The sequence below is a fragment of the Pan troglodytes genome, chromosome 22 (assembly GCF_028858775.2).
Source record: "Pan troglodytes isolate AG18354 chromosome 22, NHGRI_mPanTro3-v2.0_pri, whole genome shotgun sequence".
Lineage (NCBI taxonomy): Eukaryota > Metazoa > Chordata > Mammalia > Primates > Hominidae > Pan > Pan troglodytes.
The window spans coordinates 30,203,651-30,222,471 of NC_072420.2; the positions used below are offsets into that span (position 1 = coordinate 30,203,651).

The 18,821-nt window shown below is 39.6% G+C and overlaps 1 protein-coding gene across 8 annotated transcripts in view; it reads left to right on the forward strand.

Annotated features, from left to right (window-relative positions):
• The window catches only part of BACH1 (BTB domain and CNC homolog 1), a 451,645-nt gene that overhangs the window by 116,173 nt on the left and 316,651 nt on the right, over window positions 1–18,821 (forward strand). For 4 of the 8 annotated variants that reach the window (XR_010154581.1, XR_010154588.1, XM_063803725.1 and 1 more), the window contains one exon: window positions 1,882–1,908. The exons of 2 other annotated variants lie outside the window; for them this stretch is intronic. Coding sequence is in view for 3 of the 6 variants with exons in the window: in XM_063803725.1 (XP_063659795.1) it covers window positions 1,882–1,908 (27 nt within the window). In the remaining 3 variants the exon portion in view is untranslated. Of the gene's footprint in view, window positions 1–1,881; window positions 1,909–2,730; window positions 3,646–18,821 lie in introns of those variants that run through there. 2 more of the 8 variants (XR_010154587.1, XM_063803728.1) reach the window with 1 other exon arrangement.

Consider the following 18,821-nt stretch of genomic DNA (forward strand, 5'->3'; position numbering starts at 1 on the left):
AGTTATCACACTGGATAGAATTCCAGGTGGAATCTCTGAGGAAATATCCTAATGGTTATTGCATTGGATAGAATGTCATGATTTCATGATTGTTTTGCTTTGAAAACAAAAACTTTTAATCTGCATGAGAGCAGGCTCAGGGAGGTGACAAAGCTGTTGCCTAATATGCAGAGAGTGATGTATGGTTGAGAGCGGAGACTTCAAATTTTGGCCCTGCTACTCACTGGGTTTGTGGTCTTAGGCTGGTTACTTAACTTCTCTGAACTTGAATTTATCCTGTAAAATGGAACAAAATATTAATACCTGCTGATTGAGGCTGTTAGGTGGATCAAATGAGGAGTGCCTATAGAGTTTTTAGCAGAGTGTCCAGTACATGAATAAAGGACCAAGACATTAATAATCATGGGGATGATAATGATGATGCAAAGAAATTTAGTGTTTTCTGTGTGGTCTCAGAAGGTGGAGACAGACCTGGTGTTTGGGTGAATAGAACTAGCTGAGATTGGAATACTTCCCATGTGGTGGGTCCCCAGCAGAGCTTGGCATCACTTCTCTCTCTTAGTCAGGATATTAGAAGGGATTTAAGAGAGGGGCGGGATTTTCAAAAGAAGACATTATGTCAAAAGAAGACATTTCAAAAGCATATGAAAAAAGATCATCATCACTGGTCATTAGAGAAATGCAAATCAAAACTGCAATGAGATACCATGTCACGCCAGTTAGGATGGTGATCATTAAGAAGCCAGGAAACATGCTGGAGAGGATGTAGAGAAATAGGAACACTTTTACACTGTTGGTGGGAGTGTAAATTAGTTCAATCATTGTGGAAGACAGAGTGGCGATTCCTCAAGGATCTAGAACTAGAAATACCATTTGACCCAGCCATCCCATTACTGGGTATATACCCAAAGGATTATAAATCATGCTACTATAAAGACACATGCACACATATGTTTACTGCAGCACTATTCACAATAGCAAAGACTTGGAGCCAACCCAAATGCCCATTAATGTTAGACTGGATAAAGAAAATGTGGCACATATATACCATGCAAAACTATGCAGCCATAAAAAAGAATGAGTTAATGTCCTTTGCAGGGACATGGATGAAGCTGGAAACCATCATTCTCAGCAAACTAACACAGGAACAGAAAACCAAAAACTTCATGTTCTCACTCATAAGTGGGAGTTGAACAATGAGAACATATAGGCACAGGGTGGGGAACATCATATAGATGATGGGTTGATGGGTGCAGCAAACCACTATGGCACATGTATACCTATGTAACAAACCTGCACATTCTGCACATGTATCTTAGAACTTAAAGTATAATTTAAAAAAAAAGAACTTAAAGTATAATAATAATACTAAAAAAAAGAAATTGTGGTATATATATACCATGGAATACTACTCAGCCATAAAAAGGAACAAACTAATGGCATTTGCAGCAGCCTGGATGGAACTGAAGACTATTCTTCTGAGGGAAGTCACTCAGGAATGGAAAACCAAATATTGTATATTCTCACTCATAAGTGAGAGTTAAGCTATGAGGATACAAAGGCATAAGAATGATAAAAAAGACTTGGGGACTCAGGGGAAAGGCTGGGAGGGGCGTGAGGGATAAAAGACTTCAAATTGGGTTCAGTGTATGCTACTCTGTTGATGGGTGCACTAAAATCTCACAAATTACTGCTGAAGAACTTATTCATGTAACCAAAGACCACCTGTTCCCCAAAAACCTATGGAAATAAAAAAATTTTTAAAAAGGAATTCTGACTCGTTTCCCTGCCCTAAAAATCCTCTGAACTCTCCCTTTTCATGTTTCCCTCTCCGATAACCTATGCCAATCTCTGATCTTTGTCTCCATATTTGCTTTTCAGAATGTCGTATGGTCGGAATGTCGTATGGTAAGTCATCTTTTCAGACTGGCTTCTTTCACTTAGTCATATGCATTTGAGATTCCTCTTTGTCTTTTCATGGCACAATAGCTCATTTCTTATTGGTGTTGAATCTTATTCTACTGTTTGTATGTACCAAAGTGTAATAACTCCTACGCCTACTAAAGGGCTTCTCAGTTGCTTCCCAGTTTTGACAACTTTCCATCAAGCTGCTATGAATATCTATGTCCACATTTTTTATGGAAATAAAATTTTAACTAATTTGGGTCAATGTCAAGGAGCACACTTACTGGAATTTATAGTGACAATATGCTCACTTTAGTAATAACCTGCCATACTGTCTTCCAAATTGTTGTACCGTTGACATTCCCACCAGTCAATGAATGACAGTTCCTATTGCTCCTCAACTTGCCAGCATTTGGAGTTGTCAGTATAGGATCTTTTTTTAAAAGGAAAAGAAGAAAAAAAAGAAATGAACTAAATGAAGGAGCTAGCATGAGACGTCATTGATTAGAATAATTTATTTGAGTCAAAAAGTGAAATGCAGGGAGCAGCAAATACAGGAATCAATCTGTACCCACATCCAGCCCACCTCACATGTCACCACTACCAGATGTATGGATAGAGACAACCACTTTGTTACTTCACAACTCACACACCATCAGTGCCTGAGTCAGACCTTCTGGCTTTCAAACTGTGCAACTGTAGACAGGTTTCTTATTTTCTATAAGTCTGTAAGTCAGTTGCCTCAACTATAATATTGGAAATGTAATAGCTTATATCTTATACTTTGGTAACAAGGATGTGAATATAATAACTTGTGTTTTGCAGGTATGGACATACAAACTGAAAAAAAAAAAAAGAGAGGGGTAGGAAGAGAGGACCCTTAAGATGACTATGAGCCACAGGGTCTACCACTTCACTCCAGGGATGATGAGAGGCATTAAGTGAAGAAGGGATGTGACTCAGTAGCTTTGAAAAATTCAGAACACTCAGTTGACCTCTGATAGCAAGGGTGTAGCACTGGCCTAAATGGCACCAAGAACTTGGGTGTCTCTGGGATGTAGCAGTGCTGGCCAGAGGAGGTCAGCTCTACAATAACCTGACATGGAAAGGTTTCCTGGTATGACCCTGAACTTGACCATTGCTCAACTATGAGCACTCTGGGAGCAGGATTCGAGTCTGTGTCTATCTGTCCTTTTTCTCTACACCATGCTGCCTGTAACTGTGTGTATATTTGTTTTATCCTTCCAACTAAGGTATTCATATTTACATCTGTTTCTATTTCTATGATACAACAATGGGCAGAATTTTCTTTTCTTTTTTTTTTTTTTTTTTTTTTTTGAGATGGAGTCTTGCTCTGTTGCCCAGGCTGGAGTGCAGTGGCCCAATCTCTGCTCACTGCAAGCTCCACCTCCCAGGTTCACCCCATTCTCCTTCCTCAGCCTCCTGAGTAGCTGGGACTACAGGTGCCCGCCCCACGCCTGGCTAATTTTTTGTATTTTTAGTAGAGACGGGGTTTCACCGAGTTAGTCAGGATGGTCTCGATCTCCTGACCTCGTGATCCGTCCACCTCGGCCTCCCAAAGTGCTGGGATTACAGGCATGAGCCAGTGCGCCCGGTCCAGAATTTTCTTTTGAATGTCAGTTGGTTTTAGGGAATTTTTCCTTATTTGTACTTTTTTTGTGTATTTTTCTCTTCTGCATTCCTGTTACTCAAGTTTAAAATAAATGAGATGAAACTAAACATTTATTTGAATTTCAACTCTATATTATATTTCTTTTAATTGTTTAGCCTATCTTGAAATTATAATTGGGATGGTGTTTTACGACTTAAAACAACTCAGGATTATTTCAGTCAAAAATATGAAATCAATGCCTTTTTGATGAATAGAGGCTTTACATCTGAATAATAAATAGGCTGTTCTTTGTTTTCATAAATAGCTGGGGAAAATTATAAACCCCAGTTATCTCCTGTCATTAAACTCATCCTGGAGATGTGGGAAGTCTACTTTAGAAATATTTACAAAAAGTAAGTTCACAAATGCAAATTATCCAAAGAGAAAACATTAAGTGTTAAATATAAAGGGTAGGAATAACTTGTTATATATGAACAGCAAGGATGTTCACAGGGAGAGAATAGATAGGTAGCCAGGAGCACAGCTTCATAATGATGAAACGTAAGGCACTTCAATAAAGACCTGAACATTTATGTTTATCTTGGGTTAATTTGCCAGTTAGCACACAGTCAGTCTTCTTCTAGAGGCATTAATGAATGATTTACATTAAGCACAATAAAGAGCACCTGCTTTCTGACTGTTACCTTGTTGAGGCAGGGAAATACATCCCAAGTAAATCAACACCATTGCTTTGGTAGCTATAAAATTAGTCTATCTGATTTAAACGTTATAGTCATGGTATTTGGTAGTCTTGTTAATTTTGGACTTGTATTAGCTAAGAAAAAATATGCCTCACACAAGTAGAGCCCTTATAAACAAAGTAAGATTCTCCCTGGTTTTTATGTGAAGGAACTAGTTGATTCTCCTGGGTGATTACTTTCACTTCTGCAATTTCCTTTCAGAAATGAGTTCTGGTTCATTGATTTTTAGCAGAGCATATATAACTTACTGTTTTTAAAAGGACTATCCTTCTAGTGGAGCACAAGGAAACAGAATTTTAAGGGGTGATCATAAAATTAATATATGCTCATTGTAGACGTTATATAAAGCACAGACAAGAAACAGAGAATTTAAATTCTGCTCTCTAGGTACAATCACTAATATATCAGTAGGGGTGTTTTTCTTTCTAGCACTTTTTGGAGGTGGTATATAAGTATGCATAGTTTTTATGCATATATTGTTAATATATTGCTTAGGTTTAAAACATTATAATTTTTTCAACATTTTCTTATGTTATTAAATATTCTTTTAAAAGTTTTTATACTTGAAATAATTATTTATTCACAAATAGTAGAGAGAAGTTTCATGTCTCTCCCAGTTGTAACATCTTATATAACTATAGTACAGTGTTACCCATTTTCTCCCAATGGTAACATCTTATATAACTATAGCACAATACCAAAGTCAGGAAATTGCCGTCAGTACAATATGTGTCATTTTATTACATATATAGATTTGTGTGACCACATCATAGTCAAGACACAGAACTATTCCATTACCATAAACATCTCATGCATGCTAACTCTTTATACCCTTATGGTTACTCTATCCACCACCACTCCTGGTAACCACTAATTTTGTTCTCCATCTCTCTATTATTGCTTTGAGAATGTTATATAAATGCAATCATACAGTACTTGACCTTTAGAGATTGGATTTTTTACTCAGCATAATACCTCTGAGAGCCATCAATATTCTATGACATGTACCGCGGTTTCACCATTCCTCCATTGGAGGACATCTCAGTGGTTTCTGGATCTTTGCTATTACCACATAAAGCTGCTGTGAACATTGTGTACAGGTGTTTTGTGGGCAGAAGTTTTCATTTCTCTGGGATACATTCTCAGAAATGTGATTTTTGGTTCATATGGTAAATACATGTTTAGTCGTTTATTTTATTTTATTTTTTTTTGAAAGAACAAAACTGTAGATTTTTTTTTTCTTTTTTTTTATTTTTTATTTTTATTATACTTTAAGTTTTAGGGTACATGTGCACATTGTGCAGGTTAGTTACATATGTATACATGTGCCATGCTGGTGCACTGCACCCACTAACTCGTCATCTAGCATTAGGTATATCTCCCAATGCTATCCCTCCCCCCTCCCCCCACCCCACCACAGTCCCCAGAGTGTGATATTCCCCTTCCTGTGTCCATGTGATCTCATTGTTCAATTCCCACCTATGAGTGAGAATATGCGGTGTTTGGTTTTTTGTTCTTGCGATAGTTTACTGAGAATGATGATTTCCAATTTCATCCATGTCCCTACAAAGGACATGAACTCATCATTTTTTATGGTTGCATAGTATTCTATGGTGTATATGTGCCACATTTTCTTAATCCAGTCTATCATTGTTGGACATTTGGGTTGGTTCCAAGTCTTTGCTATTGTGAATAATGCTGCAATAAACATACGTGTGCATGTGTCTTTATAGCAGCATGATTTATAATCCTTTTGGTATATACCCAGTAATGGGATGGCTGGGTCAAATGGTATTTCTTGTTCTAGATCCCTGAGGAATCGCCACACTGACTTCCACAATGGTTGAACTAGTTTACAGTCCCACCAACAGTGTAAAAGTGTTCCTATTTGTCCACATCCTCTCCAGCACCTGTTGTTTCCTGACTTTTTAATGATTGCCATTCTAACTGGTGTGAGATGATATCTCATAGTGGTTTTGATTTGCATTTCTCTGATGGCCAGTGATGATGAGCATTTTTTCATGTGTTTTTTGGCTGCATAAATGTCTTCTTTTGAGAAGTGTGTGTTCATGTCCTTCGCCCACTTTTTGATGGGGTTGTTTGTTTTTTTCTTGTAAATTTGTTTGAGTTCATTGTAGATTCTGGATATTAGTCCTTTGTCAGATGAGTAGGTTGCGAAAATTTTCTCCCATGTTGTAGGTTGCCTGTTCACTCTGATGGTAGTTTCTTTTGCTGTGCAGAAACTCTTTAGTTTAATGAGATCCCATTTGTCAATTTTGGCTTTTGTTGCCATTGCTTTTGGTGTTTTGGACATGAAGTCCTTGCCCATGCCTATGTCCTGAATGGAAATGCCTAGGTTTTCTTCTAGGGTTTTTATGGTTTTAGGTCTAACGTTTAAATCTTTAATCCATCTTGAATTGATTTTTGTATAAGGTGTAAGGAAGAGAATTTTAGACCAATATCCTTGATGAACATTGATGCAAAAATCCTCAATAAAATACTGGCAAACCGAATCCAGCAGCACATCAAAAAGCTTATCCACCATGATCAAGTGGGCTTCATCCCTGGGATGCAAGGCTGGTTCAATATACACAAATCAATAAATGTAATCCAGCATATAAACAGAGCCAAAGACAAAAACCACACGATTATCTCAATAGATGCAGAAAAAGCCTTTGACAAAATTCAACAACCCTTCATGCTAAAAACTCTCAATAAATTAGGTATTGATGGGACGTATTTCAAAATAATAAGAGCTATCTATGACAAACCCACAGCCAATATCATACTGAATGGGCAAAAACTGGAAGCATTCCCTTTGAAAACTGGCACAAGACAGGGATGCCCTCTCTCACCGCTCCTATTCAACATAGTGTTGGAAGTTCTGGCCAGGGCAATCAGGCAGGAGAAGGAAATAAAGGGTATTCAATTAGGAAAAGAGGAAGTCAAATTGTCCCTGTTTGCAGACGACATGATTGTTTATCTAGAAAACCCCAGTGTCTCAGCCCAAAATCTCCTTAAGCTGATAAGCAACTTCAGCAAAGTCTCAGGATACAAAATCAATGTACAAAAATCACAAGCATTCTTATACACCAACAACAGACAAACAGAGAGCCAAATCATGAGTGAACTCCCATTCACAATTGCTTCAAAGAGAATAAAATACCTAGGAATCCAACTTACAAGGGATGTGAAGGACCTCTTCAAGGAGAACTACAAACCACTGCTCAAGGAAATAAAAGAGGATACAAACAAATGGAAGAACATTCCATGCTCATGGGTAGGAAGAATCAATATTGTGAAAATGGCCATACTGCCCAAGGTAATTTACAGATTCAATGCCATCCCCATCAAGCTACCAATGACTTTCTTCACAGAATTGGAAAAAACTACTTTAAAGTTCATATGGAACCAAAAAAGAGCCCGCATCGCCAAGTCAATCCTAAGCCAAAAGAACAAAGCTGGAGGCATCACGCTACCTGACTTAAAACTATACTACAAGGCTACAGTAACCAAAACAGCATGGTACTGGTACCAAAACAGAGATATAGATCAATGGAACAGAACAGAGCCCTCAGAAATAACGCCGCATACCTACAACTATCTGATCTTTGACAAACATGAGAAAAACAAGCAATGGGGAAAGGATTCCCTATTTAATAAATGGTGCTGGGAAAACTGGCTAGCCATATGTAGTTGTTTATTTTTTAAAGAATAAGAAATCTAACAAGTCTAAAAAACTGCCCAGTTACATGGTTTAAAAGTAGCTCTCTCATTTTGCATTCCTGCCACCAAGGTATGACAGATCCAGTTTCTCCACATCCTTACCAGCATTTGGTGGTGTTACTATTTTTTATTTTTGTTGTTCTGATAGGGGTGTATTGACATCTCTACAGCTCTTCTTGGCCTTATAAATATTCTTTGAAAATGTTTTTTAATAGCTGGTGCTATCTACTACTAGACTTTATTTGAAACCTAAATAGGTGAGTTTTTAAACTACCACCATAACCAATAACAGTTATTACCTGTTGAATGACCTTTCAACAATTCTGTTTTCACTGTACTCACTTACTGAGCTTTATGAACTGGCCAGGGAAAATAGCTTACACGTTGTCTCTTTATTTAAAATAAGTCATTCATATTTTGTCCTTGTCTTATCCACTCTCTCATAGGCTTGCAGAGAGAGAGAGAGAGAGAGAGAGAGAGAGAGGGATTTAATTAAAAATGAGTACATCTGAGGCTCCTGCTCAGAGATCCCAGCTGAAGTGGCTGTGTTGATTTTTCCTGGTGTTATGTCATCGGAAGGCATTTTAAAGCCCAGGTATTGTATCAACATAAATGTTCTTCATTGCCTTGCACAATGAGTTCTTGTAATCATTCATCAGAGGGTGACTGAGGAGTCTGCCTCTGCCCTTCAAGAAGCCACAGCTCATTGTCTGCACTTCCTTTCATTGCCAACTGGGGAGAGCTTCAGAAAGGAGGAACATAAGCACTGGGATGCACGAGGAGGTGGGTTTATGTAGGTGATTAATGCAGTTCCATAAAAAGAGCTTCTCTAAGAGAACAAAGTGCTACTTCATTTGTGGGAAGACAAGATTGAAGAAGAGCTCTCTTTAATGCACTAGTCAGGAGCAGATGAATAGATATATTGCAAAACTCCCTTCCTAGGAAGAAACAAGTCCCCCCAAACCTGAGAGATAATGGCATGTCAGTCAATTTTAAAATGGACATTAGACCTTAAGAGAATGTGAAACCCATTAAGCTGTAGGGGTTGCAAAAGAAGGGGCACATAATTAGAGCATAAGTCTCCTGGCTGTGACAGCATGAGGTCTCGGGAAGATGGATTCACCAGCCTGGTGCTGAACTCCACAGCTGGGCTGAGCAGGTTCACCTCCTGTTGCTGTCACCACAGATAATCCTCCTGGGATACAAGGTCTTAATGTATGCCTTCACCAAGACTACCTTCCAGACTTAATAACCCCATAAATCCCTGGGAGATGGTCATTCTAATTGACTACTTAGGAACAGCATTTATTGATGACGAGCTAAATTTTCAGAAATCAATTGCTAATTAGTGACACAGCCAAGATAATGATATAAACAATGCCTAGGTTGCAGGAAAAGCTATGAAAAAAAGATAAAAGCTAACAGATGATTAAAAAAAAAAACACTAAAAGTTAAATAAGACCAGAATGAAAAGCAAGTCAACTATAGGAAAAGTCCTTAGGCAGGAAAGTAGCAGGCCTGATATCTTGTTCTAACATCAGCATGAGCTGTGTGACCCTATCTAGCTGTCTTTACCTGCTCCAAGTTAAAAGTTTACTTACACAAAAACAAGTGACCTAGGAGAGACTAATGGGGGCTCATTCATTTTTTAAGAATTAATAGACTTTAATTTTTAGAGGGGTTTTAGGCTTACAAAAATTGAGCATATAGTATAGAATTACCACATGCTTCCTCTATCCTTGCCTCAGTTCCCCCTATTATTAGCATCTGGCTTTGGAGTGCTACTTTTGTTACAATTGATAAACTAATATTAATACATGATTATTAACTAAAACCCATACTTTACATTAGGGTTCACTCCTTGTACAATTCTGTAGGTTTTGTCAAATATATCATCATATGTATCCACCATATCCACCAGAATAGTTCCACTGCTCTAAAGAGGCCCTGTACTCCATCTATTCTTCCCTTCCTCTCTCTCCCCAAGTTCCTGGCAACCATTGATCTTTTTACTGTCTCCATAGTTTTGTCATTTTCAGTGTCATACACTGGAAATCAAACAGTAGTAGGTAGCCTTTTTGGACTGGCTTCTTTCACTTAGCAAAATACATTTAAGTTTCCTTCAGGGTTTTTCATCTAGCATGATAGATACATTTTTATAATTAATTTATTCAATCATTAGTTATTAGACGCATGTCTGCTTCAAGTACTGGCTGGGCCCAGAGACATAAAGACAAGCAAGAAATTGCTTTACTTGTATGAAGTTCACATGGGAACCAGTGGAGAGACAGATGATTGAACAGTGGCAGTGCCCTGCAGAGAGGAAAAAATGAGAGTAGAAGGTGAAGACAGTGCACTGTGTTAGATGATGTCTCAGGGAAGCTGGACAGGGGGTCCTAGTATGTGTAGAGGAGGAGGCAAACTCTGAACTGGACCAGCTTCCCATTTTACCAGCCAGAAAAAGGAAGAAAGTGTGGGAGAAAACTCCATCGGTGTAAAAATTAATACATTAAAGGAAGTGAGAAAGTTAAAATAGAAGATAATAAGGAAGAACATATTTTTAGTTGTAATGGTTCTGAATGAATACCTGATATGAGTGTTTTCTATTATTTCCTCTTACAAAATAGAAGAATCTTTGCTGGTGCCTGAAACAAAATTAATTCATTTTCCTTGAATAACCTAAGTTTAAATATGGGTCTTTTTTTTTTTCCATTGAGAATCATAGCATTTTACAACAGGAAGGAAACTTAATGGAAATTTAGTTTAACTTATTTATTTTACAGATGAGGAAACTAATGGCTAAAAATTGCTTTTCCCAGCTATTTAAGAAATGGAAGTATTTTTAGTAGAGATGGGGTTTTGCCATGTTGGCCAGGGTGATCCGCCCACCTTGGCTGACAGCGAGACTCATCTCAAAAAAAAGGAAGAAACAGAAGTGTGGGGGTGGAAAGTAGGGCTCTTTATTCTGATTCCAGTGGTCTTACTCTTACAGACTTTCTAAAGACACAGAATAAACAATGCAATTATCCAATAGCAGGTTCTAAAACATGGGTAAAAAGAAGAGAGAATGACAGGTAATCCTGTTTCTTACCCAAATAAGAGGCCAGTCCAGAAAGTTTGAATATCCCAGATGTGGCTGACCTAAGGAACTGTGAATAAAAGGATAGATAAGAACATTCGAAGTGGGGAGGGAAGACAGAAATGGAAAGAAGGTAAGAAAAAATCAGAGGGGAGGCAATGAGAGAATAATCTAAAGACACTTGTGGCGTTAAATATGTCATTTTATTTTATTTATTTTATTTTATTTTATTTTTTGAGATGGAGTTTTGCTCTTGTTGCCCAGGCTGGAGTGCAATGGCGCTATCTTGGCTCACTGCAACCTTTACCTCCCAGGTTCAAGCGATTCTCCTGCCTCAGCCGCCTGAGTAGCGGGATTATAGGCACGTGCCACCACGCCCAACTAATTTTTGTATTTTTAGTAGAGATGCGGTTTTGCCATGTTGGCCAGGTTGGTCTCGAACTCCTGACCTCAGGTGATCTGCCCACCTTGGCCTCCCAAAGCGCTGGGATTACAGGCGTGAGCCACTGCGCCTGGCCTGGATACGGCACTTTGAAGAGAATGTTGCCAAGTCTGCGGGATTAAAAAAAAAAAAGAAAAAAATAACAACAAATGACTGTCGGTCAGCTTGGAAATTCCAGACATCTAGAAATAACATTAATTCAAGGAGAGAAATCAAATTCCTGTCATTATCTTCTGAGAATATCTCAAGTAGGAGGCCCTGATTCTGAGGTCAACACACTCTTACAGATTTCCCCAGTTTGGTTCCTGTTTCTCCAATTTTCCATGTTGCTTTTCTTCGTGGTTCGAGGGTGTTTGGATGTTTCACTGGGAGAGATGCTGGCAAGCTTACTTGCTTCGCCAGGCCTGCTATGCATCCTGTGGGATAGCTCTCCCGGGAGGCTGTGTGTGAGCACAAACAAGGGCTGGAGGAGGTTAAAATCTGTTGTTCTCTTCTCCTCTCTTCTCTTCTCTTCTGTTCTCTCTTTCCTCCTTCCATTTCTGCTTCCCTTTCTCTCTTCTCCTCTCTTTCTCTGTCTTTTAACCATGGAATAAGATTTTCTGTGTCCCTCTCACACTGCCTAATATGACTAAAACTCTTTCTTGTTGATTAATGGTTTAAATTGCTTTCTATCTTTCACCCTTCTCCCCTCCAGACAAAGAGGTTTTTGTCGATTCCGGGGATGGGAAATGGTGGGGCATAGGTGACGGTAACAGAAAAAAGAACTTTTATTTATTTTTTTGAGACAGGATCTCACTCTGTCACCCAGACTGGAGTACAGTGGCACGCTCTCAGCTCACTGCAGCCTCCTTCTCCTGGGCTCAATCAATCCTCCCACCTCAGCCTCCTGAGTAGCTGGGATGTGCACCACCAAACCTGGCTAATTTTTATTATTTTTGTAGACACGGAGTTTTGCCATGTTGCCCAGGTTGGTCTTGAACTCCTGGGCTCAAGCAACTGTCCACCGCATTCTCCCAAAGTACTGGGATTACAGGAGTGAGCTGCCATCCTCAGTCAAAGAACTTTTTTCTTTTCTTTTCTTTTCTTTTTTTTTTGAGATGGAGTCTTACTTTGTGGCTGGAGCGCAATGGTGGGATATCAGCTCACTGCAACCTCCGCCTCCTGGGTTCAAGTGATTCTCCTGCCTCAGCCTTCTGAGTAGCTGGGATTACAGGCACCCGGCATCATGCCTGGCTAATTTTTGTATTTTTGTGGAGATGGGGTTTCACCATGTTGGCCAGGCTGGTCTTGAACTCCTGACCTCAGGGGATCTGCCCACCTCGGCCTCTCAAAGTGCTGGAATTATAGGGGTGTGCCACCACACCCAGTCTCGGCCAAGAAACTTTTAAGAAGCTAAAATGTGATCCCCTAGTTCTCTGTGTTTGTTGGGATGACAACATGGAACATGGTTCAGGCAATGCTCCTGCTCAGCAGCCTGAATGAGGAGAGGTATGAGGGGCAGTTTTAGGGAGAATTACAAGTTAACACTTCACAATATCGTCTCAGTATATACACATCATTCTCAGTTTCTGAAGGAAAGGGTAACTTTTCAGAGCTGCACTTCACACTTTTTTTTCCAAATACATTGCCGATTCCAATTTTGCCCAGAGATTAGAACTCCTTTGTCTACTGAGTTTACTAATGTGCTCAAGCCTTTTCGTTTGAACATACTGAAATCTCCTTTTTTTCAGACCTTAAATTCTAAAGATATTTATATTTGTTAGAAACTCTCAAGCAGAGTCTGATGGAATGATATGGTAAGGGAATGGAGGCAAAGGCAGGGTTTGAAGAAAATAAAAGCGGATGTGAACTCCACATCAGTGCTATAAGAGCATGAGAAATTGTGGCCAGCCCAGACTGAAAGGGTCATGGCCGGCGGAGACGACATTTTAAATGATCCAGGAAGGATGAATGGGAGTAGCATAATCTGGTGTCATGCTGAGGAAGCATAGCCACCTGTAGTATGCAGCATAGGAGCATCGAGGTAAGTTCAGGATGGCTCTGGGTAGTTATAGTTTTGGGTGGCTGATTAGCTTATAGGCTTTCTTCCTCTTTAGAGTGAAAGGTGAACAGTATCTGAGTTATTGGTGACGAATCTGTATGTGTCTACAGCGACCTCAATACCTGCCTTCTCAGAAGAAAGAATTCAACCGAGGGGCATAAGAGAGAAAAAGAGACTGGGGCAAGTTTCAGAGGAGGAGTGGAAGTTTATGTAAAAAGGCTTTAGAACAGGAAAGAAAGGAAAATACTTTAGGAAGAGACTCAAGTGGGCACTGAGGTCAAGTGCAGTATTTAACCTTGATCTTAGGACTTTGTAGGCTGGCCCCTTGCCCATGATTCTTCCCTTAGGGTGGGCCGCCCCCATGTGCAGTGCCTTCCTTATGCTCAGAGGTGAGCACACGGTAGTGTGTTTAGGAAGTTGTGTGCATGCCCATCTGAGGCTTTCTTCCCTTTTCCAGTGGAGTGTCCCCGGAAGGTCATACTCCGCCATTTTGTCGCTTAATGTGCATGCCCAGGCTTACTTGCCCTATACCTGAGATTTTATTGGAAGCCCCTTTTTGCTTCTCCCTGGAACCTGCATTCAACTAACACTTTAATGCAACAGGTGTGGACCATCAGGAAATGGCCTCTTCCTGGCGCTGGCTGCCAATTGATCACTTTTAGAGAGGCAATGTGATAATTGCACAACCATCATCTGATATTCCCAGTGGGTAGGGGAGAGCCCTCTCTTGCCCCGCTCATGCCTGTCTAACTCCCTGTAACAGTTTTGACCCATGGATGAAAAGTTTTCATGGTTGTGTTCCTACTCTGTGACCCTGTCAAGTTATAGTGATGAATCCCTGACTTAGGCTAAGCCCTTCTAGTTTCAAATATCTGAAATTTCATAGTTTGAGTTGAGACGAAGTAACCATTGGGAGATGAAAACTGAGTTGCTAGTGGCTGTGCTCTAGAAGGAAGTTTTATAAACATTGGGGCTGGTGCTGGGGCTGCCTGTTCACCTACATTCCAACGTGTTAAACTTGCTAAGTTGGTGGTAGATGCCAGCATTCTCCTAATTAATTCATTTTTGATGGTTGTTTTTACAAACAATTTCCAGGTTTTTTTTTTAATACCTTAACTCATTAACTGTCCACAAATCTGTCATTCTAAATTAGCCCATGTGTTCCCAGTACTGTGATTTTCTCAGATTAAGAAAGTAGTTCTCAAACTTTAGATGACATCAGACTTGCCTGGAGGGTTTGTTAAAACACAGATTGCTGGAACCCCTGCCCCTCACCCCTGCAGAGATTCATCTGATTCATCAAGTCTTGGGTGGGGCATGAAAATTTAAATTTTTATCTTTAATAAGTTTTTAATGCTTATGTTGCTGGTCAGAGAACCACAATATCAGAAATACTGATTTATGCAGTAATAACTCTTGAAGAATTCTGTAGAAATAAAAATACATTATGATATGTATTACACTTAAGTGTTTATGTTTGTATGGTGTAAAAGTCCAATCTCAAGACCTTTAACACCTTAGCATAAATGGGATAATATTCATTTCTAATGGGAAGTTTATTGATTTGGGTACAGTTGTGGTGATCATATGCCACAAATTATCCTGGGTATACCAATTTCAAGTAATTTTTTCCTTCCAATAAATTTGGGCCATCATATGCATAAACAGAATTTAATATCTATACTCTGATAAGATAGTTCATTTAAACATGTTCACAGAACAATAAAAGACATCTATCCTTAGGTCACAGGTCCTAGCTTTTTGTTTACCAAGGAATATCATCACTGTGGCATACAAAGAAAATTTGAGTGAAGGAAGAGAGAAAGGGAAGTCCAAAGCAGGGGTCACCAGAAAGATGTTCCCAGCGGGCTTGTGTGTGGTATAGTACGAAGGTGTGTCGCTTAGCATTTGCCCAGAGAAGTAGGACCAGTAGGGAGTAATGACCTCCACCACACAGGACAAAATTGTTGTCTGCAGGTGGAATTCTTTCTCTCCAGGAAGGCTCGGGCCTGCTTTCCAACTGATTAAGCCAGGCCCACCCAGGTTGTCCAGATTAATCTCCCTTAATTAAAGTCAACTGAACAGGGACTTTAAATCTGCAAAATCCCTTCAAAGCAACAATTAGATTAGTGTTTGAATACCTGGGGACTACAGCTTAGCCGGGTTGACATCAAAAAAGCCATTACAGAGGGTATGAACTATACTCAGAGGGAGGGTGCCAAAAAGGGTAAAAGAATGGTTCTGAGGGCCAGGAGCACCAATCTTCTCTTATTTTCAGTTTGGGAAACTGGATATACTCTGTATTCAGCAATTGCCTTGTAATAGACTATAAGAGTGAGAAAAAAAAATCCCTTAATAATAGTTTCTGCAAATGTGTGAAAGCTGAGTGTGAGGAGAAAAAGTTGTTTTCAGGAACTAGGAGCTGGTTCACCGTTAGAAAGGAAAATCAGCTGCCTCTGGCAAAATGGAATTGTAGCATTGTCCTGGATGGTAATTTGCACTAGTAAATTTATCACCAACCTGGCAGGGGAGATGCTGAAGACAAAAGCTTTTATCTCTCAGTAAGTCAGTAATGAAGCCTCAGACAGGCAGCTGAGGAATGTGCTCGCTTGGATGGCAAAGTCGTCTGCCCTTTGGTCTCTGAGCACATGGCAAGAGTTGGACAGGTGGTCGCAGTTAATTTTAGCATATCGTAAAAATGACTATGGGTCCCAGGGAGGTTCCACGGGCTATTAATTAAAAATTCAGCCTTAATGTAAAATTCCATGATTGCCAAGGCATCAGTCACTTAGCAATATCAGGTAAATTCCTGTGCAAGGAAATAAGATCTCAGTACTCCCAATTCACTAAGCCAACAAGGAAAAGTTAAGTTGAGTCATGCAGAACACACACACACACACACACACACACAACAACAACAACAACAACAACAACAACAACAATAGCAAACTACCTTTGCTTGAGTTCCTAAACAAATAGTTATAGGGTAGAAGGCCACATGTCTCTTCAGGGGGCTTCTCTCACTCTGACAATGTAAGTGAACAGCTTATCTTCACAGTATGGTACAAGAGGAGACTGGAAATCATTCCTATCCACCCTGAGATGAATGCATATTTGACTTCCTCCTCTACTCTATGTTTACTTTATCTTATGTAAAGTGCAGATTTACTGAATGTGAGATGAATACATAATTGACTATTCCCTCTACCCCCTCCTTTCCATGTGAGTATTCAGTGAGCCTAATCAAAGCATCACAAGAATGTGACCGTATCCTCCCTCTTTTTCTCTCCCCTTTTCCCACGGCCCACTTTTTTCCCTTTAAATATTGAAGCTCTCAAAGTCCTCTTTGGAAAAAATATGGGCCACAGATCCTCCTGGGACTTGTGTCTCTCTTTCCTGGACGCATCCTTGACTTTGGCAAAATAAACCTCTAAATTGATTGAGACTCACTTCAGTTATTTTGTTCGGTGTTGCAGTCCTAAGAACTTGGAACACAATCTAATTTTTGTCTCAGAGAGTCAGAAATTAATGCCACATTCATGGCAGCTGGAGTGGGTAATTGTGTGTTTGATGAGATCCCACTGTGAGAGCCTACCACAGAGCTGAGTGGTTAACAGATAAATGCTATTATTGAAGGACAGGAGAAATGCCGCTTACATAAAGTATACCTTTCAGACGAAAACTACCTGAGAAGGGGCGGAGTCCACATGAAAACCTCAAATTATAGCACACATGAAAGAAAATAATCCAGCAGTTAGAGGAATGGAAAAGCAGCACTGCCTTAGCTCCTCTTTCAAAGCTTTCCCTTTTTGGTCCCTTATGTTATCGTCTCCTAACACCATTTTGATGCCCTATGGATATCCAAAGTTTCTCTCCAAATCTCACCTCTCTGGTTTTTGGTCTGCCATTGATCCTTTCCCTGCCAACCTTATTCTTTTAAAATTTACCTCTCCTAGGAATAATACTCTTGGAAATCTGTTTCCAATTCTCTGATTTCTGAGAGATACTGTGATAACCATGTTGATGCTGACTGTGGAATTCACTCAGTGGTAGATCCTAGACTATAGTATCACTGTAATCCCAGCACTTTGGGAGGCCAAGTTAGGCAGATCACCTGAGGTCAGGAGCTCAAAATCAGCCTGACCAACATGGTGAAACCCCGTCTCTATTAAAAATATAAAAATTAACCAGGCATGGTGGCAGGTGCCTGTAATCCCAGCTACTCGGGAGATTGAGGCAGGAGAATTGCTTGAACCTGGGAGGCGGAGGTTGCAGTGAGCCGAGATCACGCCACTGCACTCTAGCCTGAGTGACAGAGAGAATCACTCTCAAAACAAAACAAAACAAAAAAGGAATACAATATCAAGTTCCTCCTGGTTTGATATGGAAATTTAGCTGTCCTTCTTTCCTGCAGAAGAAGGATGGGATGCAGATACCTTGCTCCATTTCCTGAAAAAGAGAACTGATTGTTTGGCTGCTTGTGATGGCCTTTGATGGGCATCCTAGAATGGATGAATAGTCATTGTTGTTGTTATTTTTGCGTATCTGAGCATCATTCCCATTGCATTTATAACTGGGGGGTAGCTTAAAGGTCTATTTTCCAATATTGTAAAAAATAATATTAAAACCAATGCTCAAGAAAGTTATGTGAGTTTCCCAGTAGCAGACAATCTTGAGGGTTTTTAATATGTATCACTCAGAAGTATTAAAAATCAATAGAAATGAATAGCTCCTTGTGGGCTTCCAGGCATTGGGGCACATGTCTAGGGATTTTTAATAGCTGTGGGTCCTTTCTGTTACACTGTAAATCCATAAACATGCAACTACCTATCTGTGCCTCAATAAACTTGTTATTTTGATCATTACAAAGAGGCATTACACTAATGCAGGAATAGAAAAATAGAATGCATGTAGTTCAACATATGGCATCTCTGAATTTTATCACTTTTTGAATTAACCAAGTGTTAAGCGTTTAATTGATGCCCTAAGTCAATGGAATTCTACTGAACTGTATGATCTTGGATAAGTCACTTAATTTCTCTTCTGAGTGTTGGGTTAGTTATACAATTGACAGGTTAAATTAGATCATCTTTTAGCACTAAGGTTTTATGATCTTCCATCTATATCCCATAGATGATATGACATCTATGGGAAATATGATCTAAGTTAGATGGTTCATCATTGCTGGGGAAATACAAAACCAACAATGATTCTGACAGAATGATTAGCATCCCTGAAAGATCGATTATACCGAG